At 42.3% G+C, this 27,585-nt stretch overlaps 2 protein-coding genes and 1 long non-coding RNA gene across 4 annotated transcripts in view; 1 reads left to right on the plus strand and 2 right to left on the minus strand.

Moving 5' to 3' along the window:
* LOC133352581 (formin-2-like) overlaps positions 1-5,167 on the plus strand; it is a 70,154-nt gene extending 64,987 nt beyond the window's left edge. The window contains 2 exon segments of the mRNA XM_061568318.1: positions 2,103-2,184; positions 3,259-5,167. Coding sequence (XP_061424302.1) covers positions 2,103-2,184; positions 3,259-3,294 — 118 coding nt within the window. The 3' untranslated portion in view covers positions 3,295-5,167.
* A 53-nt stretch (positions 5,168-5,220) lies between these two features.
* LOC133352582 (gremlin-2-like) lies at positions 5,221-11,094 on the minus strand. The gene is made up of 2 exons (XM_061568319.1): positions 10,920-11,094; positions 5,221-7,510 (listed from the first exon to the last, which is right to left on the minus strand). The coding sequence occupies exons 1-2, from the start codon at positions 10,989-10,991 to the stop codon at positions 6,959-6,961; spliced, it is 624 nt and encodes a 207-aa protein (XP_061424303.1). The 5' UTR covers positions 10,992-11,094; the 3' UTR covers positions 5,221-6,958.
* An 8,144-nt stretch (positions 11,095-19,238) lies between these two features.
* Positions 19,239-24,248, minus strand: LOC133352731 (uncharacterized). Of its 2 annotated transcripts, XR_009756296.1 has the most exons (3): positions 24,090-24,248; positions 23,687-23,987; positions 19,239-23,506 (listed from the first exon to the last, which is right to left on the minus strand). It is a non-coding gene; the product is annotated as an uncharacterized LOC133352731 (long non-coding RNA). The 2 variants fall into 2 exon arrangements; XR_009756295.1 differs by having other exon boundaries at positions 23,687-24,248.
* Between the last annotated feature and the right edge of the window lie 3,337 nt (positions 24,249-27,585).

Genomic DNA, 27,585 nt, shown 5'->3' on the forward strand with positions numbered 1-27,585 from the left:
GGTACTCGATTTAATGACCCCAGGAACGATGATGGGACCTCCAGAATGTGAGCCGCTTGCTCTACCGCTGAGCGAGCTGCTGCAATTAGCCAGTCCACTGCGCATGCATTCCCATCCCCTTTAATCACACTGGCTCTCGTGGTTCACTTTAAGTGTTACTATACCAAAGCGCTTCAATTTTAATAATAAACAGTGGTGTAAAATGTTCATTTTGTTTAGTTCACACGTGAGTTTTTAAGCGTTTCTTTACGGAACTAACTTGTAGGAAAAATAAAAAAAACAATTGCAGATATAAAATAATAGCGACGGCCGTTGCGATTGACGTAACATTGATTAAGTTACGTACGAGACGGTGAGCAATGCGCGTTGGAGCTTGGGGGTGAGGCAAGTATTCAGGGTGTGCTATGAACAACGGCACAAATTGCCACTGCAATGTCACCTTGTGCGCTTTTAGAGCTAACCATGTGCGCCATCGTAAGATTTACACTCCCCGTTGTTAATTCAGTGCCAGTCTTAGTCACATTACCGACTCCCGTCATCACATGGTGTAAATAAAAACCCCTACGCTGATGACTAATGCTTCTACCTAATGCTCATTAGGGGAGGCCTGGAAAATATATATGGCCATGCTGAGACACTCGGAGGCTTTCTGAAGTTCAGATACATGCGTGTCACGTGCTTGCCCATTTATGTATGTATGTATGTTGAACTTCTTTTGCACAGTACGTAGCCAACAGTAATAATCGAAGGTGCAGGGGAAAGACGAAAAACTCAACACAAAAAGCAATTCTAAATTAATTGGTTTTCATTCGAGATTTAAAATTACGTAGCTTCAGTGGCTTCCTAATGTCGGAAGGAAGAGCGTTCCAGACGGCCGCAGAAGCATATCTGAAAGTCGTAGGCTGACGATTTGCTAACCCTTTTACTGCTTGCCGACTTTCAGCACAAGTGTTGCATCCAAGACGTTGAATTTCTGTTGGGAAATGTTATAAAGCGATAATGATTTACTTGGAAAATCGGTGTAGAGGAAAAAGGTTTCAAGATAACCAGCCTACCACTTTAACCATCAGGAGGGTGGGCAAGTATGTGTAAAATAATGCACGGTCCAATACAAATTTGGGGAAATAAATTTGGAGTCGTTTTAAATTTCATATACATGTAAAATAAAAATCTGCCTGAAATACACAATTCTAGTGCTGTGGTTGCCTAAAAAGTTCCCCTACAAATTTGAAGAGGCAAACTCTCCGTTCGGGTTACCACGTTGCTGAAGAATCTTTCAATTTTTTCCACATTCGCCCAAATAAATAAAAGCAAATCCACACTGTATATCACTTAAAAAAATTCACACACACAAGCTGTCATAGGTTATAATTTACACTACATAAGTTTTAATGTATTAATTTTAGGTTTAATATGATGGAGGGAAATTTATTTTACTTTGCCTCTCCCGCATCATCTATTTATTTTCACTTGCTGCTCTATGAGGCGGTTGGCATGAGTGAGTTTTCCCTCGCTCGCTTGGCCTCTGCACGTTGGCTATTAGCGTGACTTTCAGTGGCACGCAAACCCAGGCGCACAGACCTTTCCGTACTTATTTGGCAACCACCCCCAAATAACATTGTAAGAACGAGATCATTGCCCTTTAATGCACTCTTGTGTGTTTAAAATATACGCTTTTTTATACAAATTATTGACAGCACATTGCAATCGTGGAAGAGTAGGCCAAATACCCTCAAGACTAATCCCTTTAATAGAGGCCCTTTTGTCAGCAGTGATGTGAGCAACAATTACAGGACTGCATCTTTGCCTAATTTACAGCCCTTGGTCAGTTCAATGTTGAAGGTCATTGGGGTTTGACTATACTTCGCCACACTAGTCAATGCGGATTGGCAAAGTAGCTGACCCCATTACCATTATCAGATCTCACTCGACACTGATGTTAGCCATTGATGAGATTCGTATTAAGGTTCTTAGTGCAGTGCGGTTACTGCTGCCCTAGCGCTCCAGACATTCCTATCACAATTAAAATATGGCTGACTTTTAAGATGACAAGAATACAACATGCCTGTGCATATACGCGTGGTTTTGTTTTTTTATTCTAGACTCAAACAAGCACAGCAGAATGTCCAGCAGAAGATGGAAGAAAAGAAGGCACCGACTACTGTCAAAAAGTCAACAGGACTGGTAAGGTCATACCAGCTGCTCACCCCAGCAATTGTGAACTTAACTGTACTAAAAAAAGTCTTATGAAATATTGCAAACACAAGTAAAAACACATTAAGGCAATGTCAAGAGCTTTAATGTATCATTGTATATGATGTGTAGTCGTGTGAATTTGTACAGTAGTCTCATCGGGTGACTGACAAATACTGACTAGCTTTTTGTTGCGATGTAACAGTTTTTAATTAATTGTATGAGAATGTGTTATGTTTAATGATTTGAATCACTTTGTTGGTCGTAAAAATTGTGATGCTCGGGTTTTTTGCAGCACGAATTTCTTTTGTAAATCATCCCAATGTGTCTAACACTGCACAATTCATTATTTTACCCAGCTATGCCTCAAATGTTTTACACAGTTTGTTAATAATGCAGAGCAGTGTTCAATGACAAGATTTAAGACTTTAAATGCGATACAATATTTTTAAAAATTTTCAAACTATGTTCCACTACTTTGTTGTCAAGTAAGTATTGGCAAGAACACTGTTCTGTGTCTCTACATTAGAATAAAATAATATTTTCGTCCATCAGTCCATTTGCGTTCCAGACCAATATTACCAAGCAGCATTTGTTTAACCAAACAAACTCTGGACTGGTTTCAACAATTCTGGGTCTCATCGGCAATAAAACTTGTAAATAAATGCTCTGGGATGTTCGCGGCAAGAACGCTCCGTATAAAAGAAATGGCTCGCACTCGACGCAAAAAGCAATCCTCTACACAAACCCATCATGTGCTGCTGTGGAGCACTTCTTATAAAATAGAGCTTCGTTACATGTTGAATTGTGGCGAGCACCTACTCGTCTGAGAAACAAAAATATATATTTGCTGACGCTACGTTGGCACTGGTGCAAATATTGATGCGTCAAAGTTGCGTACTCGTTATGTGTGATGATAGAAACGCCATTGCCTGAAACGTCACCTAGGATTGGTTTTTATTTATTACATTTTGAGGCCATAGTATTATTGACGAATGTGTCGAGTTTTGGTCTGTGACTTGTCTGAGACACGTGTCTACAATTGTATTTTTTTTTTCTTTGCAGAAAGCCAAACTACATCAGAAGGAGGCCAAACCCTAGTTCTCTGCAAACGTTGACCGACGTGGAAACTTCCAGTGTCAAGCCCCCTGCATATTCACCACGCACATTTTGTGGCCAATGGTATTTCACTGAAGTTTATAAGTGGGCCCTGAAGACGTCTGCAAGTCTACGTGATACCGTTTACCGCATCGTTGTTTACAAAGGTATAGCAGGAAGGACATAAACTGGTGGCACTATACGGTGGTTTGCCATCACTGTGTCACCCCCGTGTGTGTGTGTGTGCATTCGAACATTCCAAATTGTAATGCCACACATCCGCCAGTGTTGCAGTCATATGATGAAAGCTGGAGTGATTGCAAAAATATATCAAATATCGCCGAGAGAATGGAAAAATGCATCTTGTGCAGTGGATGAAATCGAGGTGGATGCACTTTTTGTTGCCACCTTAACTCGAAGAGAATGATTATCCAGCTTAGGATTCCCAAAAAAATAGAAATCAAGAAAAGCAATAGTTTGCACATTGTAAATAATTGTACATAATTTACACCTACAATAGCAATGTATAGGTGAAGTAGTTGTCTCTCAAATTTGAATGTATCAAATGTGTACTTGCAATTTTATTTCTTTGCCCCAATGTGTGTATGTGTACGTGCCGTTATAGCATAGCTTGCCATATTTTATCAAACATTGGCCTTTTTGCGTGCATAATTGCCATTTATGAACTCTGCAGTATTTTTGTTTTTAAGTCGACATTGTACACTTACCCTACTGAACTACTCTCGCAGCTATCTGGAAATTTGAGAAATAAATGAGTGACTTGACCATATTTTTTTCACCATGCTGGTCAGTGGGAGTTGCTGAAGTTGGTGTCCAGGTGCAGCTCAGATACAAATCGCCACCGATGTTAGCAGCGGCCAGGAATCTTAACTCGGGTAGCCAGGGTTCAAGTTGCAGTGTGCATCCTCCGCTTCACTCCCAAATTAGAATAAGGTGGTTAAATGATGTACTTTAAACTGTCGACAGCAAGAAAATAAAATGGGGAGTGGGCACGACACATGGCGAGAGATGGCCGATAGTCGAGGATTGTGACGCGTCTGAGAGCACGGACGACCATTGTGGATATGGAGCGGTGAAATCGGCTCCTGTGTATTAGGTGAGAGCTGGCGATGGCTAGAGGGGAGGCCTTCATCCAGCAGTGGATCGCTCGTTGCTGCTCGTGGTTAATGATACCTTGAAGCAAACTGCTCATGTGCCCTTTATCCAGGCCGAAGCCCTTTAATCGCCACGTGCCAACAAGCGTACGCATCACATGCACATCTTGAAATCTTAATCAAGATAAACTGTAGTTCAAGATTTATTTTTATTAAAAGACAACACATCATTTTAAAAGCCTCATTTTTCCCACGTATCTTTTATTTATTTCACAAAAAGGACTGCAATGCACAAATAAGCAAGTATGATTATAGTTTACAAATAAAAAAATATATTTCCAAGCATTTTTATGACAATATTTAACAAAAAAATATTCAAAGTAATTCTCAATGTTGGGTCCAAATTCCTCAAGTTTGGCTCTTTTATTGAAGATAGTGAAACTGGGCAGAATGCTACAGTTTATATATAAAAAAATGAAACCCAGGCGAAATCTTCTCACGTCATTGTAAAGAACATCAGCTTTGTAAATCTCGGAGGCTATCTTTACAACTATGCACATCATTACGAGCGTCTCTTTATGACCAACAGTATTTTATGTATCCAGTTACCTGAACGTGTAATGCCGTAAAAACGATTTTAAATCCAATTTTAAATATTCATGTGGTGTAATAATCTCTAAAGTGCTGTTGCACTGTACGCTTAGAATGATTTAGCTTTTCATGCAAGGCATCGCCTTTGCGAGGGCTGCAGAAACCTGGGCCAGATATTTTTCCCCCAGGTTTAAATTAATGAACTGAACCCAATTGCCATATGAAGACTATATACTCATAATATGCAATGCACATTGCTTAACACACAATAGGCTTTTCTTATTCTTCTTAATAATAATAATATACTTTTTCATATCTACCGCGCAAAATCAAATGTGTCCGATAATGGCACAATTAAAGCAATTTCTATTGTGACGTATTAAAATATTATTGCTTTCCCTCCCCCACACCCCCCCAGTATTTTTCAGCAAAAGTTGGGGGTGCTTAATGTTCTGGAGAATAGGTTAGTTCTACATGAAATAACATCTTGAAATTGCATGAACTTGTTTTTATTAAAGTTCACTGTTGTGTTCGGTAAAGCACGGAAAATAGCCAATGTCACATTTTTGCTTTAAAAAAATCTGAACATTTGAGTTACTTATTGATTTTGCAAAAAACCTTGGGTTATATTGTGATTGAGAACCACCTCTGTGACAGACGTACAGAAACACACACCATAGGGAACCTCGGAAACAATAATTCAACCTCTTTCGTATCAGTTTTAAGCATTTGACACACAACACACTAAGACCCCTTGGCTTGAAAAACGTCTCGAACGCTACCCATCGGATGGAAACCAATCGGAAATTATGAATTCCTGGAGGGGTATTCAACGGCAGTCGTGTTGAGTGGAGTTGATCGCACGGAGCTGAAGTGGTTCAAGGAAGGGATCACTCCCAAGAGGGTCGTGTTTATTATTCCAACCGCGTGCCCCTCTTTGATGCGCTATTGATCCGATATTTTCCAGGTTTAAGTGTTTTAATTGTAGCAACATACTTAAAAAAAAACCCCAGGAGTAGGCTAGATAAATAGCCGAGGCTTGTTCATTGTTTACACGCGGCCGTCGGTAATTCTTCCACCGTGCACGCGCGGGCATTTCTCTTTTTTATTACTCCAGACAACAACAACAATTGGGGCGCCATGGTGATGAGATGTTAACTACCTCGCCTGGTATACAGCATGTCGTGGGTTTGATTCCGACTGTGACATTTCCTCGGGTTCTCCAGTTATTCCCTCCACATTTAGAATCGACGCGTGTTTAGGGTATTTGGCTGCATTAAATTGCCCACGTGATAAGCCACTTCGTTTAGCTGTCATTTGTGGCCAGTTCTGAAAACGAGCTATAGCTCAGTGGGCATTACCTGGTAAAATAAAAATAAAAACTTTAAGTTTTAACTGGGTGACTTTCACCTGAACATAAAGCAATTTTGGAACATCAATAAACATACAGCCGAAACTAGTGTTCGTTTAGTCAGACTTTTTAATTATAATCTTAGCCTCGTCGACTAAGGTGGGTAGGCAGTCAAATGTAGTATATTCCTCAGTTGCTAAATGTTGGTGTAAAGGGGCAAGCAATCTGACCCCCTTCCCTTAATACTATCAGCTGAGCCAATCGGTGAACTGGGTAACATCTTGTATATACATCTAAGGTATAGAAAATTACTTACTTTGATCTTCCTCGGTTCACTGCTGTCTCTAAGAACTTAACTAAATTACCTTAGACTGCATTTTCATTCAGACTTCGTTAAGATTCCCGTAATAATCTCGGTGGGCAGTCGCAGTCATTTTCATCCACTCACAGCCATAATTGCCTGAAATAAAAACAGCTGAATATTTTTAAGAAAACGTAACACTGGCCATTTCACTGCCCGACAACCACGAAAGTCCATCGTCGCCTTCTCCCGGCGTCTCTTGCAAGCAAGACCGGGCCGAGCGGCGGCAAAAGCGAAACGCAACGGAGCTCAGTCTCCGACGCTTACGGACATGCAGCGGCACCGCTTGATGCGCGGCACCAGCTTGCGCGTCACGGCGGGCTGGCGGCCCGGGCAGTCCAGCGCCACTGCGAGCGTGCCGACCTGCTGCGGCTTGCAGAAGGCGCACGACTGGAAGGCGTGCGCGCCGAGGGGGCCTGCCGCGCCCCGCGGGATGTAGAACGAGTTGCACTGGCCGTAGCAGAAGCGGTTGATGACCGTGCGGCTGTTGCAGCCCTCCTCGCTCACGGTCTGCCGCAGCGGCTGCGTCTTGCACCAGTCGCTCTTCAGGTAGCGGCGCTCCGTTACCACGAGGGCGTCCTGGCTGGAGGCCAGCACCTCGTCCTTGGGCGCTCGTCCCGCCGAGCTGTTGGGACGCTCTTTGCGCGGCGAGGGCAGGTCCCCCGGGGGTCTGGCCGCAGCCGCCACCGCCGCTTGCCGCTTGGGGCCCTGGGTCAGCGACTGCGCACAGCACAGCGACAGCAGCAGGATGGTGGCGACGTGCAGGAAAAGGCCCGTTCTGCCTCTGTGCCTGCAGGCCACCTGCTTGCACACGAGATCAAACGCATAAGTGGCATTATCTCACAACCCCATGGAATGGTAAATAATAATTCACAGCCCTTTGTGAATAATTGACCACTGCACTTCATCTTTTTACAGCATTTATGCACTTTATATTTTCAATTATTTACTGCATTTGCAAAAATTCATTAAGAGGAAATGTATCTATTTTTTACACATTATATTCAATTCAACGCGATAAAATGCTCGGAGAAGATGCTGCACTGCAATTTGTTGCTCACAACCACCGCTGGTGGGAACGCCTCCACTCGAGGGGTGGGGGTTTCGGGAGAGTCATTTTGAAAGGAATCTGGCCTACTCTTCCACTGGCCAGTTTGTCCTGGAAGAGGTGGGGATATCCACACACATTGCCAAACAACATACACCATGTCTGTTGACCGTGGTGCACCCATTGTATACAAGTCTGAGTTATAACAAAACAATGTGGAGCACTTTTCTAGATGGTAGGCCCCTGGACAGTGCTGGTTATTCAAAGAGTGACCAGGGCCAGTTCAGATACCACTTGCCACCGATGTCATTGCAAAACAGGTTGGACTGTTTAGAGCGACTAGATACAACTGAATTTAAACACGCTGTTTATAAACAGCAGGATATTGTTTTCTTCTGGAAGCATATTGAGATACATTCTCTTTCGCAAGAAAAATGCAGAAGCCTTTTGCAAGTACCCACGCCTGCATGATTAAACAGTTGCAGGTACATTTCAAACTGGGATCTTGAGTATGAAGTGAGCATACAAGACTTACAAATGCAAATTATTTAACTAATACACTCAAGTTATACATTCAGCAGTACATGCAAAAAGTGAAATTTGAGCGTTTCACAGCTGGGTCGACCGATCTGACGCCCGTGTATTTTGAGTTTGCGTGTCTCTTTCCCCGTGGTCGCGTGGATTTTTTGTCCGGGTTCTCCACTTTCTCCCTCCACATTTGCAATCGTGCGTGAACAGTATTTGGCTGCCATAAATGTCCACGTGATAGGCCACTTTGTTGGGCTATCATTTGTGGCCAGGTCACTTCTGAAAAATTAACCCGTAAAAACAAAGTTTTTCACTATAAATCCTTTATATGCGTGGCGGCTAGAGTCCTCTCGTCCTTTGGCTTGAGATGGCTGCCACCTATGGGTCAGATGATTGCCTGGCAGCATTAAGCAATTGGTAATTAAATATATAAAAAAAATCCTAAAAAGTGTAAAATTTTGCAAAAATTTTTTCACGGAAATTAATTGTCTCGCACAACGAGTCTGTGTGGAAAATGTCAGCTCGATTGGATCACGGGAAGTGGGTTAAAAAACGACCGAAAGATTTGCACGGTCGTAAGCGCGCAAGCAAGCGAGCGAACTTAATATAAAGGATTTAAATAAAAAACGACCGAAAGATTTGCACGGTCGTAAGAGCGCAAGCAAGCAAGCAAGCGAACTTAATATAAAGGATTTAAAAAAGAGCTATACAGCTCAGTGGACCTTAACTGGTAAAAATAAAAAATTGTCGTAAAATACGCATTACTTCTCGAGAAATGCATGGGCTTTACACCTATAACACGAACCATACATGTGTTATTTATTGTGGCTACTGTCCCCACAGATGTTAATTCAAGCATTGACCATATTTTCATCCGATCACAGGCGTCAGGGTCAAGTGAGTTTAGTTTTATATGCGCTGTTTATGGGTGCGGTATATGGCTACCGCTTAAACGTTCATGGTTAGTGTTTGGACATCAGGGGTTAGGGCTTAAGCTTAGGTGTTTCTAGTTACGTTAAGCGGTTGAGAGATTATGGTTGAGTAGTTATCGTTTGCTGTTATGGACAATAGTACCCACAAATTTTGTCCGTATGAATCTGTGGGCCAAGTAGTCTGGCAAATTGTAATTACGACTGCAAGCACCTCAGATGAGAGCGGTCCTATTGAATGTCCCGATAAGAAATCACGGAGGTCACAACCATCCCCTATATTATTACTGTTAACGCTGCACTGAAACCTGCGGCCAATGTTCCATTTAACTTGTCACATTAGACGCGCCCTTTAGGTCCTCATTGATTCGAACCTGTTAATCTGTCACTGATAGGGCACACACATCAAGCTTGTGTATTAAATGAGCTATCACGTTTCCGCTGCAGTGACATACGGAAAATTACTTTTTTTGCGATACTGGGTCCGCAAATAATAAAATAACACATTCTTCAATAACACTGCCTTAGAGATAGAGAAAAAAACACATAATACGTGACGTTTCGGGCAATGTCCCTTCGTAACAAAGGGCAGTGTTATTGACAAATGCGTTCAGTTTTCGTGACATGATAGATTGAATGACCCCACAGGAATGTTTAAAGCGTGAATAGCGTCCGTTAATATCGGTGACTGTTCTAAAAAAAACCCACGATTCTTATAAATGAACATGTTAGTTAATGTCCATTGAATACCAACACGCATGTTTAGCCACACGCCAGTGTTGTGGTATTTTAAAGCTGGAAGGTGTCACGGGCAGGTTGTCGTCTTGTCGGTGTTTGGCCCAATTCCCACCATCGCTAAATGTGACCGTCTCACGTAGCCCAGATTCATTGGGTCGTGGCAACAGTTACCGCGATGGCTATCGCATGCGGCGGGGGAACGCACCCAGAGGAGAATTGGGCGTCCCAAACAACCCATTTGTCTGTGCTGTTAAGTAGAACTTCTTTGGGCACCGTGCCTAGTGGCCAACCGTGCTTCTCGGAGGTTCGGAGGATAAACTTAACACAAGCAAGCGGTTCGAAAGACGTGGGGGTTTCACTCGAGATTTAAAAGCGCATAAGCTGCAGTGACGACCTTGGCTAACCCACAGCACGTTGGACAAAAATGCTCCTGTTTGAGTTACACAACAAGGTGATAAATATGCTTGGTTCTTTCGGTAAAGTCACGTAGAAGGGAAATAATAAAAATATAAAAAATAAAATTCTCACGACGTTTCGACTGCAACACAAGCAATCATCATCATCAGGTGTGAAATCCACAACAAGAAACGTCGTAAGAATTTTATTGTTTTATATTTTTATTATTCTATTATTTCCCTTCCACGTGACTTTACCGAAAGAACCAAGAACATGAATCCCTGCAGTCACGAAAGCTTTAAATCAAGGTGATAAATGCCAATTATGTTGACAACGGAGTCTTAAAAAAAAAATACACAGTAGCCAACAAAACCCCAGCACTGAGCTCAAGCAAGCAGCAAGCAGCGTTGCATTTCATGTTAACCACAGTACCCGGTCTGTCATCGATCACCTGACAGGGTCCAGCCGATCACGCGAAGTTGCTCGCCCACGAGCAACAAACGCGTGGCCCCCGCATGTGCTTTGAGCGCCGCGTGCGCTTTAAATCGGAGCTCCGACGTAAGCTGGTTACCTGATGCGTCGACCGCGATGTCGTCCCTGCCGGAGGAGGCCTCGTGGCGCCCGTGACAACGACGAGAGGCATCGCGACGGGAGGGCGAGACGTCAGTTGCGTAACCCGTGCGCTCGGTTTTTTGCACTGAGCAATATTCCATGAGAGTCGTTGATTAGAGCCACGCGACGCCGCCTCTCGCCCTACCCTCTGTTGTTCAACCCCCATCTCCCCCCTTTAAGAGTCCTTGAAGCTCGTGAAGTTAGGGCGGGCGGGCGGGCGGGGGTGGTACGAGCCCAAGTCGCTCTTTATACTCCGCACATTTCCGTGCCACGAGCACGCGTGGGGTCGTCAGGGGTTGCCGGCGATTGGCTGTGGCGAAATATCAAATCGAGTTTAATTCTTCAAAAAGTTTCACCAACCTCCACCCCACCCACCCACCCATCATCCTCAGGGCAGCAATTCAAAGGCTCAATTGTCAAACATGTAAATAAAAGCAGTACGCGTGTTGAACATTGTACAGTCATAAATGCCACGTGCTCCTTCAAAATCTACATCAGCCATGTTCGTTCCACTGCTGGGACCTGCGCACGTGCTAATTTCATCATCCCCAACTTCCGGGATTGTTGGAAGTCTTGAAAGTTGTTTCGATTCTTGCCAGCTTTACATTTCTTGGTCGGTAATCCGTCACTATTATTGACTATCGGCCATCATCAACTCTTCTTACGACGTGCCCTGACCCAATTCCACTTTTTCAATCGATGTTCCAAATGTTCCTTCTCAAATGGGTTCATTGCGTGCAAAGTAATTGCGCAAATATTTGGAGCGTGCTTTATGAAAAGTAATGCCATAGGAGCTAAACTGGAAATATTTTAATGCTATACGTGGGTATGGCAAATTGCTAAATTGACCGCATAGCACAATGTAATTACTTTTTTTACGAAAGAATAATTACGGTTTAACATTTTGTTGAAGGTCTGATGTGGGATAAAAAAAATCCTGACATTTAGACAACTATATTTGGACAGGTTTTGTAAGTACTGTATATTTCTATGCACTTTAATGTGCAATTAAATTTCAAACGGACAATTTCTTGAAAAATGACTGGATAGCTTATAAGTTTAATGAAAATCGTATTCTCAGGATTATAAGACGATCCGTAAAATAAGATGCACCCCAAACTTGTACCCAGTGTCAATAAAGTTATAATCTGGTAAAACAAACACCCACAATGCTGATTTAACATATGGGAAAAATGCATCTTATAATCCGGAAAAACACGGCCATAATTAGCTTTTACTTAGAACAACAAAATAGAGTAATAATTAAAAACATCTCTATTTCAAGTCGGGCCTGGCAAGATGGTAACGATATATCAGTTGCACATAAAGTTTACATTTTTAAAAAGAAGGAAACTAATGTATCATTCGTGTGTCATTTGGACATAGCTAAGATAAATAAACTGCATGCGAACATAAATCTAAAAGCCAAATAAAATAAAAATACATGAGAAAATGTCGTATAAATGTTCTTACAATCTGGAAAAGACCTTTTGTGAAAAAATCCTTTCATGTGACAACATTTTTACCATCCCTGTATTCATTTAAGTGTTCTTTATTGAATGACTAGCTATTTGTTGAAAAAAAATTGGCAAATGCACATACGTAGAAATTAACACGCACGGACATGGAGGGCTACATTATGATAAAGTCGGTGTGTGATGGCCAAATATGGTTATCCTGGGCGTATGCTTGTCCGTAAAAATAATTACTGGACATCTGTAGGAATAGAGCTTTACAACTCATCGGATTCCTCCAGTATAAATACATATTGTGATTCTGGTCGACATCGTGCTCGATTCCGTGCTCAAATCTATAACACCTTTCCAGAGTGGTTGACCTCATGCTCAACCACGAGTTACACTGGATCCATGACCACGGGTTACAGCATGGGATCGACCATGGGTACAAGATGTTGCGGGTTTGAGTGTGATCGAGCATGGAATAGGAATTAAAGATCATCACATTTTGGAGAAATTAAAAAAATAAAAGTTCAGAAGGAAAGAAGCGATGGCGAGGTGTGATCATATCAATGGGCCAGAGGTCGTGGTCGCATCTTCATTGCCACTTGCAGTGTCTCCTCAGTGACCGCAAGGACTCAGTGTTGCCGCACGTCTCTGAACAAATACGTACAGCGGAGGAGAAAGTTGAAGGGCGGGTTCCTGACATCCGTTCGCCACCTTGTGGCTGAGTTATTGGTCGTCTGGGAAGGTGGCTTTTCAGGATTTTCTGGCCACGATCATTGACCACGGCAATATCATCATTGCCTGCTTCTCGGCTTTTAGCGTCACACTCTACGGAAGGTGAAAAATTACTTCCTTAATTGATGATAGGGACAGTAGATTGGGAAGCGTTTAGCACGAGACTTAAAACAAGATTGGTCTCTCGGCTCACCGTTGCGTGTAGGAGTGTAAATCGTTACATCCCTACTTATAAATATTGTGTACATGCTTAAGGGCCATATTGGCCGAAACGTCCGCCGATGATACATATTGTAATTTTACAGGCGGTGTCGTTGACAAGTGTTTTGAGTTTTTGTTAGTTGTAAACATGACCTCGGCCATACCAAACGTCAGCCTTCGCTGGGACTTTGAGAACATGAATCGAATGGACATCATACACGATGCATTTATTTCGATTTAAAGCTTTCGTGACTGCAGGGATTCATCTTCTTGGTTCTTTCGGTAAAGTCACGTAGAAGGGAAGTAATAAAATAATAAAAGTAAAACATAATAAAATAATTCTCACGACGTTTCGGCCACAACACAAGTAGCCGTCCTCAGGTGAAGACAGGTCTGTCGAGGCGACAGCGTCTAAAAGACAGTGGCCGAAACGTCGTGAGAATTATTTTATTATGTTTTATTTTTATTATTTTATTACTTCCCTTCTACGTGACTTTACCGAAAGAACCAAGAAGATGCATTTATTGTCGAGGATTTGGCAGCTATACATTTCCACGTGATAAGCCACTTTGTTGAGCTTTCATTTGAGGCTAGGTCGCTTCTGAAAAATAAGCTGCATAGCTCGGAGTGCTTTAACTGGTAAAACCACACCTGATGATGATTGCTTGTGTTGCAATCGAAACGTCGTGAGAATTGTATTGTTTTTTTGTTATTATTTTATTATTTCCCTTCTACGTGACTTTACCGAAAATAACCAAGGATATGAATCTCTGCAGTCACGAAAGCTTTAAATCGAAATACAATAAATCGTTTAGTTTTTTGTATAATTTTAAGTGATGTGTTTACCTTTCCTATACTTTGCACTCCAATCGTGTTGTTTGTATTGTTTGTTGTAACGTTCTGACCCGCCTCTACTGGACATCTGTGAAAAAAAGAGCTTTATCGCTCAACGGATTCCTCCAATATGAATAAATATTCTGATTATTTTTTATTCCATATATTGAATACACACAGGTGGTTAACAGTTGGGATCCTTCGATATGCAAATAAAGCACGTCCACAGTAAGTCTCCTGCCTGATGCTGTGTTTCACTTTTCAACAGCTGAGGCTCTGTCTGGCTTGGGTTCTCCAGTAAATAATGATCTAATGTCGAGGTCATATCAGCTCGCCATCATGTCGTCAATTGCCCCAGCAAACGTGTCGCAAACAACACATTTGATCGGCAATTATATACTTATTTGGAACCTGAATGTGCCTTTGATAATTCCATCGATAATTCCATCATTATTTAGCCCAGGCACCAAATGTGAAATGTCAAGTGACCTTCATCACGATACGATGTTTTTAAATCCTTTATATTAAGTTCACTTGCTTGCTTGCTTGCGCGCTTACGACCGTGCAAATCTTTCGGTCGTTTTTTAACCCACTTCCCGTGATCCAATCGAGCTGACATTTTTCACACAGACTCATTGTGCGTGACAATTTATTTTCGTGAAAAAAAATCCAAAATTTTACACTTTTTAGGAATTTATTTTTAATTTTTAATTACCAATTGCTTAATGGTGGCAGGCAATCATCTGACCCATAGGTGGCAGCCATCTCAAGCCAGAGGACGAGAGGACTCTAGCCGCCACGCATATAAAGGATTTATAGTGAAAAACTTTGTTTTAACGGGTTAATTTTTTCTTCTTTGTCAACCAACTCCAGCCATGAACTCCATCGTCGGAAGTTCGTGGAGAACCAAGCCAAGTAAAAGCACGACCCTCTGGCGCTCTCTGCCCGCGTGTCTCTCGCGGAGATTCAAATTTAACACCGCAGTCAGTAACACACTTGGACGGAATTAAATGTATAATAGCTTCGAACAATAGACCTTAAATCCAATTATGGGATATTGCTGTAGAACGACTGGTCGTGTTGCGTGCTTTATTCAGAGAGCTGCAAAGGGTCCTTTGTGTTTTTGCAATCACGTTGTGAGCAGTATGGTAAATTAGCAAGCAATTTGTCGCGGCATTTTGCCCGTTTATCCGCTTAAGCGCCACGGGAGGCGAATTACTTGATTCGCTGATGATAGGGATGGTGAGAGCCGTGAAGGTTAAAACCATGTTCAGTATAGCTAATGTGGAATGTCAGGCTTGAGCCGGTTGTCCGAGTGAGACCAAGCAACTTCCAGGCCGAAGCTCTTGCTTCTCAGATTCCTGGGTCTTCCGTTAAAGTCACGGAGATAGACGTAGCTTCTCGGAGTTGTGTAGTTATTAACATAGCGTCGACTATAGAATGTATACCATTTCAGGTTGCTCGTCTTTCTAGAACATTATAAGATTTTACATAAGCTAGTCAGTCGCGATTGTCTATGAGTTAAATAAACGTTTTGTGTTCATGGTGTAACACGTTTCCAAAATGTTCACTTATCCAACCCTGTTCCACTATTATCCGACACTCACACACACTAAAATATTCTGAATCTCTCGTGCAATAATTTTCTGAAGTATGCCCAGATTGTTTATGTTCACGATGTAACTAATTTTCAATATAACACGAAGTCGTCTTTTGCGACCAATAGCATGCATAATACAGCTGTTTTGGGGTTAGATCGCGTAACACACGGGTGTGCTGTACTGGTAACGAATTGACCACGTTCTATCTACGTGACAAACCTTTTCTAATTGGCTGTGTCGGGTGGTGGCGGGTTTAACGACACATTTATATATTTACGCGATCTAACCCAACAAACCTGTCTGATGGATAGTTTTCAATACGTCCACTTATCCCAACGCTGTTCACTTATCCGACGCGGGTCACCCACTAAATGAGTCTGAATCTCTCTTAAGCGCTCTGCTTAAGAAATTCCCCCTTAAGGGCCACCCATTGAGTAGGTACGCACAAATCTGTCAAAACTTGACCCCTCCCCCCTCCATCATCTTCATGTACGCACTCGGACTTTTTCCCCCCCCCCCCCCCACCTACGTACGCCTGACGCACGCCCCCCCCCCGAATCCTATAGAACGGCCGATATTTAATCCACGCAGAAACGATCAAGGATTAATAATATTAACGTGTTTACGCAAACAGACAGTCCACCACCGGACTATCTGACTCATTTGAAGGCCAATGTAGACAAATCATTATCGAGGCTTGACACCCCAGCCCCAGTTTCCTATGTGAACAATGTCAGTAGACCCCCCCCCCAAACGCAAGCGGTACGCATTTGGGTTACCCCCCCTCCTCCCTCCATGCGTATGTGCTAAATGGATGACCCCTCAAGCTGGATGATTGCTTGCTCGGTATTGGACGCATGGGGAGTTATCGGGCATCGATCAGCCACGGGTCTTTGTCACGACTTTCGCACGCCGCGTGTATCTCACGGAGCTGTTGAGCCCCACGTGGACGGCACGCTTGATCTTCTTAGTTCTTTCGGTAAAGTCACGTAGAAGGGAAGTAATAAAATAATAAAAATTATATTATTTTATTTTATTATGTTTTATTTTTATTATTTTATTACTTCCCTTCTACGTGACTTTACCGAAAGAACTAAGAAGATGAATCCCTGCAGTCACGAAAGCTTTAAATCGGCACGCTTGATGTTTGCCGCTATGCGTGCGAAGGAGAACGACCCTGTTAAGAGTTCTGTGACATGCCAAAATGCCTAATGCATAGCGGGCAAACTCAACACGTTTCTATTAATTGGAGTCCAACTGGAATTCCTTCTCTTGCGGTTGCCAGGGTAAAACATTAACACGGCTTCACATTAAATTTCTATTTAAAACTTTCGTGACTGCAGGGATTCATCTTCTTGGTTCTTTCGGTAAAGTGACTTTACCGAAAGAACCAAGAAGACGGCGTCACATTGTTATAGGATGTAGACTATGCCACCTTGTAGAGAGTACACAATATTCTATTGTGTATTTGAATAGTATGCACGTACAGCGGTGGTCCATCAATAGAAACCCCGCTGTTGTTCGCTAAATGAACGCTAACATTGTACGATGGGAAGCGACGACTTAATATATCTTACAGATGAGAGTGTTTCTCGAGTCAATTCGTCTCTGGAGATTGGCGGGAGACGTGGCCGAGGCGTCGTGATACAACTCTGGCTGCTGTATAAACCCACAATCCTTGTGACTTTAGTGGCGTATCGATAATTGGATCGCAGCGCCGTTGTATCCATTCGCGTGAATTTCCGTTGCCGCTTGTCGGCACGTAGATTTTGCGTTCCCGTTCGAGCAAATTATTTCGATGCTGCTTTGGCGGTGGTGCAACAAGGCCAATTCGTGAAGAATGCCCATTGCTTGGAACCTATTTTTAATTGAGAAGGCAGTGTTGGGGGTGGGTGGGTGTGTGTGTGGGGGTGTTAATTATGTTAAGTCATCTCGGTCATCTCGGTCAGTCGACCCGTGGCACCTGCTGGGTCTGCCCCGTGACCTCCTGCCAGCGGGCCTTCGACACTTCACGTGGCAGCCTCAAGGTGCACGTGGCCTGGCACAAGCGTCGTGGTTGACGTCACCGCCACTTAGTGGCGAATGGCGGTTGTTGTTGTTAATTCTGTGATACTGGGCAAAGCCGCTGGATGGCATGTGTGTCAAGTGAATTCGAAACGCGTTCGCAGCTGCGTGGAGGCGAGAAAACAACGTGTGGAGGAGCGGCGTCATTAAGTGAACAGGGCCCGATGAGTGAACGCAAAAAAGAGGTTCAAACAATTGGGAAATGCGTTACATGTGACTGTGTACAAGATTCAGGATGCTTTCGTGTGTGTGTGTGTGGCGAGTTCGATGAGTGTGTTAGTTTTAAGGACTGATTTTCTTGGTTTGGACTGCAGCGAAGATCAAGCAAGCTCAAAACTGTGCTGTGGAATTTAATTACGGGATTTCAGTTGCTAAATTCACAAGAGCATCCATATATTTTACCAAACATTTGTAAAGTACTGGATATCATAATAAATGTTTCATATCGCAGTCACTGCATAATTATAGCATTTGCGATGGTTCTGATATTTTTGCCACCCATGTCTTATAATGCCATTCCTTCTCATATAGTTCAGGTGGCTTATTTAATTATTTCAGCTTTCACAGCCTTGGGCATTCTCACTTAATCCCAAGAAACCATTCCTATGTGGAAGGCTTACATAGGCTTAGTGTGCAGGTTTATTCCACCCGTCTGAGGTCACGTAAATTCGTTTGGGTTTTTCCAAAGCATATCAGTGGCTCATATTATTGGTTCTTTCGGTAAAGTCACGTAGAAGGGAAATAATAAAATAATAAAAATGTAAAACAAAAAAAATTCTCACGACGTTTCGACTGCAACACAAGCAATCATCATACGTGACTTTACCGAAAGAATCAAGAATATGAATCCCTGCAGTCACGATAGCTTTAAATCAAAATATCAGTGGCTATTCTATTATTTTCGTGCACACATAGGGCACCAATTTGAACACATACAGAGGCTTGTTTTTGTATATTCATGGCTAAATGACTGCCATTTGCCACTCGCTACACGCGCTGGCTTATGCCTGCCTATGCATATTTAGAAGGGGAAAAAGTGCTAAATCGAACCTTTAATATAGATTTGGTTGAAACATCTGAAGAAATAGATTTTATATATATACTTTGGCCAACTCTTCCACGCTAGCCGAGACATCTCGGTACCCACGCTCTACCCACCTCGCCGCATATGGGCTGTCGATCGACCTTACTGCGCTATTTTATTTTACACTGCCGTGTGGACAGTGTGGGTGGAGGAGTGCAAGATTTAATAACCGTGCCCCATTGTTTCAACTGTCAACTCTTGATTACAAACCAGTATGCTAACCCTGTACACCCTGGCAGATGCCCCAGCTGCTATTGCACAGGAAAGTTAATGTACAAACATGGAATGGCTCCGACTGGAGTACATTTTTTTATATTGCGATTCCATTACTTGTAAAACAAGCTGGTGCTCATTCACGGTCCACTTACAAACTGCATACTTAATTTAAAGTGCACCGAAAAAGTTACTGCATTAAAATACATCAATGTACATTTCGTTACATGTCATCACAGTAACATAACAGTCTATGCCTAATTAATTGCTGCAATAAAAATGTAATCTTCAAGATGTATTTTTTGTTGTTGCAGAGAGCCCGTGGCGCCGCAATTTAATTAACATTTTCTTATTGACGCAAGTCTATAGCAGAAAGGTGTGGCTATAACAAAATGAAATTCGTTGCAAGAACAAAGACCAGGCTCCACTTGTAATGTAATGTCCTTTGTTGAAGCATCTTGGCGTTGATACAGCTCAATCCATATACAGCAGCAGCATCATCATCATCATTGGCCATGAGCTCTCCGCAGCCGGATGAAGTCCTCCCCAGTGTGACACCATCTTTCGTGGTCCTGTGATAGCACAATCCATCGTGCAAAAATGTTGGTTGTAACAAAAACGATGTAAACGTGAAATTGGCAAAAAGAAAGCTGATGGTTAGTAATTCGCAAACAGCAGCTCTTTGACGGGAATATGGGACTGTTTCTCAACATAGTGACACAAGCCTTTTGTGCAGATTTTCTCGGCATCTGTGGAAGTATATAATATATGTAAACTTCTTGCCTAGATTTGTGTTGGAGACAAACTACCATGTCATTCTTCCACACCGGCGATCATCACAGTTTGATCACTTGTCCCTGTGTACCTGCGTGTGTGTCCTCTACACGTTTAGAACGTTAATTTAAGAGGGAGAACATATGATTTGTGCGTTTGCAAGATGCGCAAACACATGCCGAGTACCTAGTGTTTTCAGCATACCTGAACCCGGATGACACTCCGATTCCAGGCTCCCTGCTGCCCGCGTGTGCGTTTTTTTTTTATCGACTGCACATGCAGTGCCCACACAAGCAATATTAACTGGAGCAGCTGTCTCGCACAGCCTCACCCCTGTGCAGTTGATCATTGTTCACATGTCGTGTTGCGTTCCATCTGTGACAAAACATGTGCCTTTGGAATGATTTACTTGGACTCTTTCACGCGGTCTTTTAGCGGCGTGTTTCCTTAGCCTTCATCGAATATATATATTGGGCATGCATTAAAAGTGTTGTTCTTCCGTGTGATACACCCGATGCAATTTCAGTGGCAGGTCATTCTTAATTGAATTCACCGTTCTCCCTTCCAACCCAAGTGTGTCGAGTTTTGCTGCCAACGCGTTGAACCTTTCCCTCTAAAAGTTGCCCCACATTTCCATCGCGCCATTATCAAAAGCTTATAAATATTGAATCCGTCAGTTAGGAAGGCTGTTAATTTTTTAACGTAACTTCAGACAGTTTTAACTGAAAGATTCAAGTTGTTTTATTTGTGTTGCCAATATATACATAGAGGGAACACACACCGTGGCTACTGCAAACGACGAGATGCTGTTACGTGTCGGCGCTCATTCCATTACGGTTTTAATTCTAGATTTGACATTTTCGTGACTGCAAGGATCCATACTCTGGGTTTTTCGTTAAAGTCACGTAGGTTAAAATAAAACAAATACATTTTTCTTTTAAATACATTTTTCTTTTAACCTACGTGACTTTACCGAAAAAACCAAAGAGTATGGATCCATTACGTTCGTTGCACAGTTCCACGATTTGCACGCGTTTGGAATCGAGGGAAACCCTTGTCTTTATTCATTTCTGAAAACATCACGAAACGGATTGTGCAGCACTTCAGTCATGGGCGCCTCGCAATATATAACTATACTCTTTGGTTCTTTCGGTAAAGTCACGTAGGTATAAAATAACATAAATCCTAAGTTTCGATCACAACACAAGCGGTCGTCCTCAGGCGGAAAAAATATAATCCAGCGGTGGAACTGCTGAACTAGCAAGAGAGCAGCTACAACAAGGCGATCGAAACGTCGTGATATATTTTATTTTATGCCAACGTGACTTTACCGAAAGAACCAAAGAGTATGGATCCCTGCAGTCACGAAAGCTTCAAATCAAATAGAGCAGTAGATTGGCATCTGATGAGATGAGGCTGGCAGGTTGTTTTAATTGTGTTGGTCATAGCCCAATGAGGGTTGGTAATGACCGCGCCTGATGGTGCCAACTTCATTTGTGGAGAATTAATTTTGCACTGGCATAGTTGATCACATTTCCGTAAGAAAAAAGGCTCATATTTAAACTGTATTCACATTGAATCGCTGTGTTTTGAAGGCAACACACTGCAAAGTATGGGATTCAAATACTGTACATGGCAATCGTTTATGCCCCAAACCTGCTCCAGCGTATCGTATATATTTAGTTTTAGGGCAGTTTTAATGACAGAGGCGGTAGGTTTTTGTCTAATTTGAGCTTGTTCATCACTGCCAATGCATTTTCACTGTGAAAATAAATATATTGTGTCAAGATTAAATTCACTGGTAATCGAGAGAGATTTTATAGGGATGCGGTCTCTCTTCAGTAATTATAATTATTTAACACAATTTTTGTTCCTGGGTAGTAAGTGTTATTTCGTAATTGTTTATGCCTAAAAAGTATAGAAAATGGCTATTATTCTCCACAAACTTTGCTTTTGTGACCAGGACAGTGATATTTTGAAATTGACCTATTTTCAATGAGAAAACGGGCGAATTTGTGTTTTTTCGTTCACATAGAGTCAGAAAAAAGAACATATGAATAATAATGTACATGTATTTATACTAAAGTCATACAAAAAACATTTAGAAGTGAGTAGTTTTTCGAGATTTACGATTATACTGTAAATCACTTTCACGAATCAGCCCGCAAATGTAGTCTCCCATCATGTTCTCGTTATACTGTCCTTGGTAGCGGCGTTCAAAGTCCAGTATATCCTGGTGGAAGCGCTCGCCTTGCTCCTCCGAATACGCTCCCATGATCTTCTTGAATTTATTCAGATGAACATCAAGGATATGGACTTTGAGGGACATCGTACAGCCTATTGTGCCGTGGTTCTTCACCAGTCTCAACTAGCGCCACGAAGCTTTCGACCTTGTGATTGCCCAGGAAGCCACGAACCACTGCGACAAAGCTGTCCCAAGCCGCTCTCTCCTTACTAGTGAGCTTCTTGGGGAATTCATTGCACTCCAGGATCTTCTTTATCTGTGGTCTGACGTGGACACCAGCTTTGACCTTTTCCTCAGACAGCTTAGGTAAGAAGTCTTGAAGGTGCTTGAAGGCTGCCGACTCCTTATCTACAGCACTGACAAATTGTTTCATAAGGCCCAATTTGATGTGCAGTGTTGGCATCAGCACCTTCCGGGGGTCCACCAGTGGCTCCCACTTGACACTGTTCCTCCCCACAGAGAACTCGGTCCGCTGTGGCCAGTCCCATCTGTGGTAGTGCGCCTTTGGTGTCCCTGCTGTCCCAAAGGCAAACGTAGCAGGGAAACTTGGTAAAACCGCCTTGGAGACCCATCAGGAATGCCACCATTTTTAAGTATCTGATTACCTCCCAGCCGTACTCATACTTCAAGGCGTCCAGCAAGGTCTTGATGCTGTTGTAATCCTCTTTGAGGTGCACCGAGTGAGCCAGGGGAAGAGACGGGTACTTGTTACCATTATGGAGCAGCACGGCTTTGAGGCTCCTGGATGAGCTGTCAATGAAGAGGCGCCACTCATTCTGGTTTCAGGCGATTCCGATTGCCTCGAACAGACTGGTCACATTGTGGCAGAAGCAGAGCCCATCTTGACGAGTGAAGAAGCTGCAAAAAGGTTGGTGACGCTCTCTCTGATCTGCGACTTGCACACTTTCATCCAACAAGTTCCACTGCTTGAGCCTAGACATCAAAAGCTCAGTATTGGACTTGGTGAGACCAAGATCTCTGATCAGGTCGTTAAGGTTTTTTTGGTTGGGGGAGTATGGGTTTCTCTCCTTAGCTCCACCTCTGAAATTGTCATCTGGATCTACAACGTCTTCCTCGCTCTCTGACTTGCTGCTCTCTTCTAAAGACGGCTGCTCTCTCGCCGGAGGAGTGGGTACGGGGAGCTCATGGCAGTGTGGCACCGGAGCGATGGATGAAGGAAGGTCCGGGTACGTGATAGCAGGTGCATTCTTGCCAGTCCGACGGTTGGAAGGGTCCACCACGCAGAAGTAGCAATACTAGAGTGGTCAGGGGGTTCCCGCCAAATTATTGGGATAGCGAACTTCATGGCTCTCTTTTCCCCTCTGTACCATCCTACAAAAATACATTTATTTCACCCATGACTAATGTGTAAGAGATTATCACAACATTTTTCATATCTGATTTGTTTTTTTAATAACATTGAAAATTGTAAAACATTATTAAATAAAAAAACTTACATTTTTTAAAAAAATGTGATGACATCGAATTCCGAGCAACAATTGTCCATCTTACCTTCCAGAGTTTTTTGTATTGCTCGCAGGTGAAACGATGTGCCCAGGGTTTGTCTCGATCCCCGACAGGCATGCCGAAATATGCCTTGTAAGCCTCACACATCTTTGCAGATGCTTCCACAGAGTACTTTTACGCTCTTGTCTTGATAAATTGGCCACAAAATGCGCCTGCCAGATGCTTGCAGCTTCTTGATGCCATCTCAGAACAAATATAACTCGTAAAAACAAAGTTTTTCACTATAAATCCTTTATATGCGTGGCGGCTAGAGTACTCTCGTCCTCTGGCTTGAGATGGCTGCCACCTATGGGTCAGATGATTGAATGGCAGCATTAAGCAATTGGTAATTAAATATAATATTTTTGTCCTGAAAAGTGTAAAATTTTTGAAAAAAAATTTCACGAACATTAATTGTCACGCACAACGAGTCTGTGTGGAAAATGTCAGCTCGATTGGATCATGGGAAGTGGATTAAAAACGACCGAAAGATTTGCACGGTCCTAAGCAAGCAAGCGAACTTAATATTAAGGATTTAAAAATGCAGATATGTATCCACTTAGGCAGCTGGAACTAAACTGAACTGGTGGACTTAATGCCCCTGTATTTATGCTACTATTTATATTACTGGAAAGTTCTAGAATGTTCTAGAAGTTACTACAAGTTTACTTAGCACTGAATCTATCTGGAATGTTCTGGAAAATTGGTCAATTTCAAAATATCACTGTCCTGGTCACAAAAGAAAAGTTTGTGGGGAATAATAGCCATTTGCTACACTTTTTAGGCATAAGCAATTATAAAATAACACTTACTACCCAGGAACAAAAAAAATTGTTACACAGTGTCATCAGTCCAAGAAATTGTGAAAAAAGGAATTGTGAAAAAGGTTACGTGTTGCTTGTAATATTATCATGTCAAGCGAAAAAGCTTTCCTACAAACGTGTTATTTTTATATGTCCAAGTATGCACATTTATTTCCTAATATTTAACAGATACATTTTCAGACATAGCTTCTGTCTCGAAGCTAAAATGCATTCTTATTATATGGTGGTCTGTAATTAGTGCATATCGATTAAATGCCCTGTGTATGTGCATGCACATTATAACACGGTTGGAACATTAGTCTCCTTAATCATCGCAACTCCCATTAGTACTAAGTCTCTGCGTACAAGACAAAGCTGGCAATAATAATGAAATGGTAATGAATAATGTTGCATATATTCCCATTAAAAGACAATTTGTAAATCCATGACCGTTGTTGTATTCATATGCATCGCGGTGCTGAAAATGTTCTTTTGTTGGTGTCCATTTTAAAAAAAAGTAACAGTCCACTGAGACCAAATGTATTCGAGTGTAAAGTGTGAAGGTAACTTCACTACTGTAGGGTAAATGTATGGCATTTTAGAGATGCATCGATGCATACTTTATACTTTTATATATTGTCTGACCTTCACGACATATGCATCGATTCGCGTAGTTGTATGGTGAATATGCAGCAGTGTGGTGTGCAGTAGGGTGGGTAGAATAATGCATAGTGTAATATTACATAAATATGCTAAAATTCCTCTTGATATGCAATTTATTTTGTCAAGGCGCTCTTCCTCCTCCCTCCCAGCTTAAATAGACGCTCCAAGCCCAGGACGTGTCATTCAGACTCGGTCTTATCGACAGACCTGTTCTTCACCTGAGGACGGCTGTTTGCATTGTGGCCGAAACGTCGTGAGAATTGTATTTTATTATGTTTTATTTTTATTATTTTATTATTTCCATTCTACGTGACTTTACCGAAAGAACCAAGAAGATGAATCCCTGCAGTCACGAAAGCTTTAAATGGAAAATTAAAATAAGCTGTTTACAATTCGTGAGAAGTGCATTCTAATGTTTACTGAAAAAACATGTGAGCGAACCAAAATCGTCATCCTTACGAGCCATGGTCAATCCACTACTGGATGAAGACCTCCCCAAGCCGCAGGGACCTCTCCCGATCCTGCGGTATAAATAATCCAACCGGTACCTGCGCAGGAGCCGATTTCATCACTCTGTCTCCGCGGTAGACGCCCTCTGAAAATACGTTCCATTCCTTGGCTGTCACTCCATTACTCTTCTTTACAATCGCCCATCATATCTGCCAGCAGCGTCCCCTGCACAAGCCAACTCACTCTTATTAATAGTTTGGATGTGTTTGACACGTGTATGCTCTCTCATCCACGTGTTTATCGTTGTCTCCCCAATGTAATTCCAAGCACGTATCTCTCCCCGCTTCTCTCGTGCACTGTTTAGTTTTTGTTTTGCATGTCTAATTACCGTTCTTGTTTCTTAGCCACATGTCGTGGCAGGCGCTATGCAATGTTTGGAAACTTTGTTCTTTAGGCTCTTTGGTAAGTTTAGCTCTCCAAAAGCAGTGTCGCATCTTCTCATCCGCCTCTTTACTTAATATTAATCTTCCTTTCATGGCCACATTCACCAGCTGTCTCACGTTCACACACACTCACACTGCTGTGTTGTCCTGTTTTGTTCCTCTGACAGACGTCTCCAATAGGTGGCTAAAATTACGAAGAAAAAATTAACCCGTAAAAACAAAGTTTTTCACTATAAATCCTTAATATGCGTGGCATCGGTTTTATTTTATTATTCATTTCTGTTTTTCTTGAGTAAGAGTTTCATTTTTATCACATTGGTATTTTAAATTAAATAGAATTTTTTTTCTCCAAAAAAGTGGAAAATTTTGGGGAAAAAAATTCACGAAAATAAATTGTCACGCACAACGAGTCTGTGTGCAAAATGTCAGCTCGATTGGATCACGGGAAGTGGGTTAAAAAACGACCGAAAGAATTGCACGGTCGTAAGCGCGCAAGCAAGCAAGCAAGTGAACTTTATATAAAGGATTTAAAAAATACATGTGCTTGATTCGAATCGTGACTCCGGATTGTGACAAGTGCATTGCATTGCTGGGAGGGTAAGTTGTGAGATGCCGAGACATTTAAGTTGTGGGAAATCTTTACTCTTGTTATGTTGGCTACACTGAACGGCTATTTTCAAGTTCACTCAATGGCTATTTCACTTTCAGTGTCCTAGAGGATACTTTTGCGATGGATGGATGGCTGAAGGAATAAGAATGCCAATACTGTCTAATCTGCTCAATGGCAAGCAAGCTCAGCACCAGCCTATTCAGATAGGCTACATCATACAGGTTAGGGTAGCATACACATAACTCCCAATTCTGGACACTGGACACTCCAGAGAGGTTGCCAGATCGATCTCCCAGCACGGTAGTTGTAACAATGGTGAAAGTGTCTAAAATACTCCCACCTCTGTCCACCCATCAATATCATGAATACACCACTGTTAGTCGATCGGAAGAATTTGGTGTGGTAAAAGGTGGATACTCCCACTTCTTGGACACATGTGTAGGATGGGCACAATTGTAGGATGGACAACAGCAGGAAAATTAAAAGTGTGTTTTTTTAAAATGAAAGAATGTAAACAGAGGAAGACCTAACAGAGAATGGCTTGACAATGTCGATTGAGCATATTAGTACAGGACAGAGGTAAGTGGAAAGAAATGATGAAATGCGTCGTGGACATTTACGGGACTCTTTGCCCAATGGATCGTGACGACGATGATGACGACGACTCACACTTCTTCCAAGATGTGTGGAAAGAGTAGGCCAAAAATACCCTCTCTAGATGTCCCCTTGTGGGAGCAGTGGCGTGAGTAAGAAATTGCAGGGCTGCACCTTTATTTGTTATATACATCACCGTTGTGAAGCGAATCGCCTGCTGTCCATGGAATTCGCAGCCACATTTACCTTTGCGTTGTGTGTATTACGTGCTATATATTTAGTGAAAATAGAAGAACAGGATAGAACAGAAACATGCCCTCTGAACATTACCTCTGCATGTTT

This window comes from Lethenteron reissneri, chromosome 41, assembly GCF_015708825.2.
Source record: "Lethenteron reissneri isolate LAM-NWPU_2019-01 chromosome 41, ASM1570882v1, whole genome shotgun sequence".
NCBI classification, from domain to species: domain Eukaryota; kingdom Metazoa; phylum Chordata; class Hyperoartia; order Petromyzontiformes; family Petromyzontidae; genus Lethenteron; species Lethenteron reissneri.

Coding starts and splice junctions, on each gene's coding strand:
- LOC133352582 (XM_061568319.1), bottom strand. CDS start 10,991: ATGCCTCTCGTCGTTGTCACGGGCGCCACGAGGCCTCCTCCGGCAGGG. Junction 7,511..10,919: donor CATCGCGGTCGACGCATCAG/GTAACCAGCTTA, acceptor GTGTGCAAGCAG/GTGGCCTGCAGGCACAGAGG.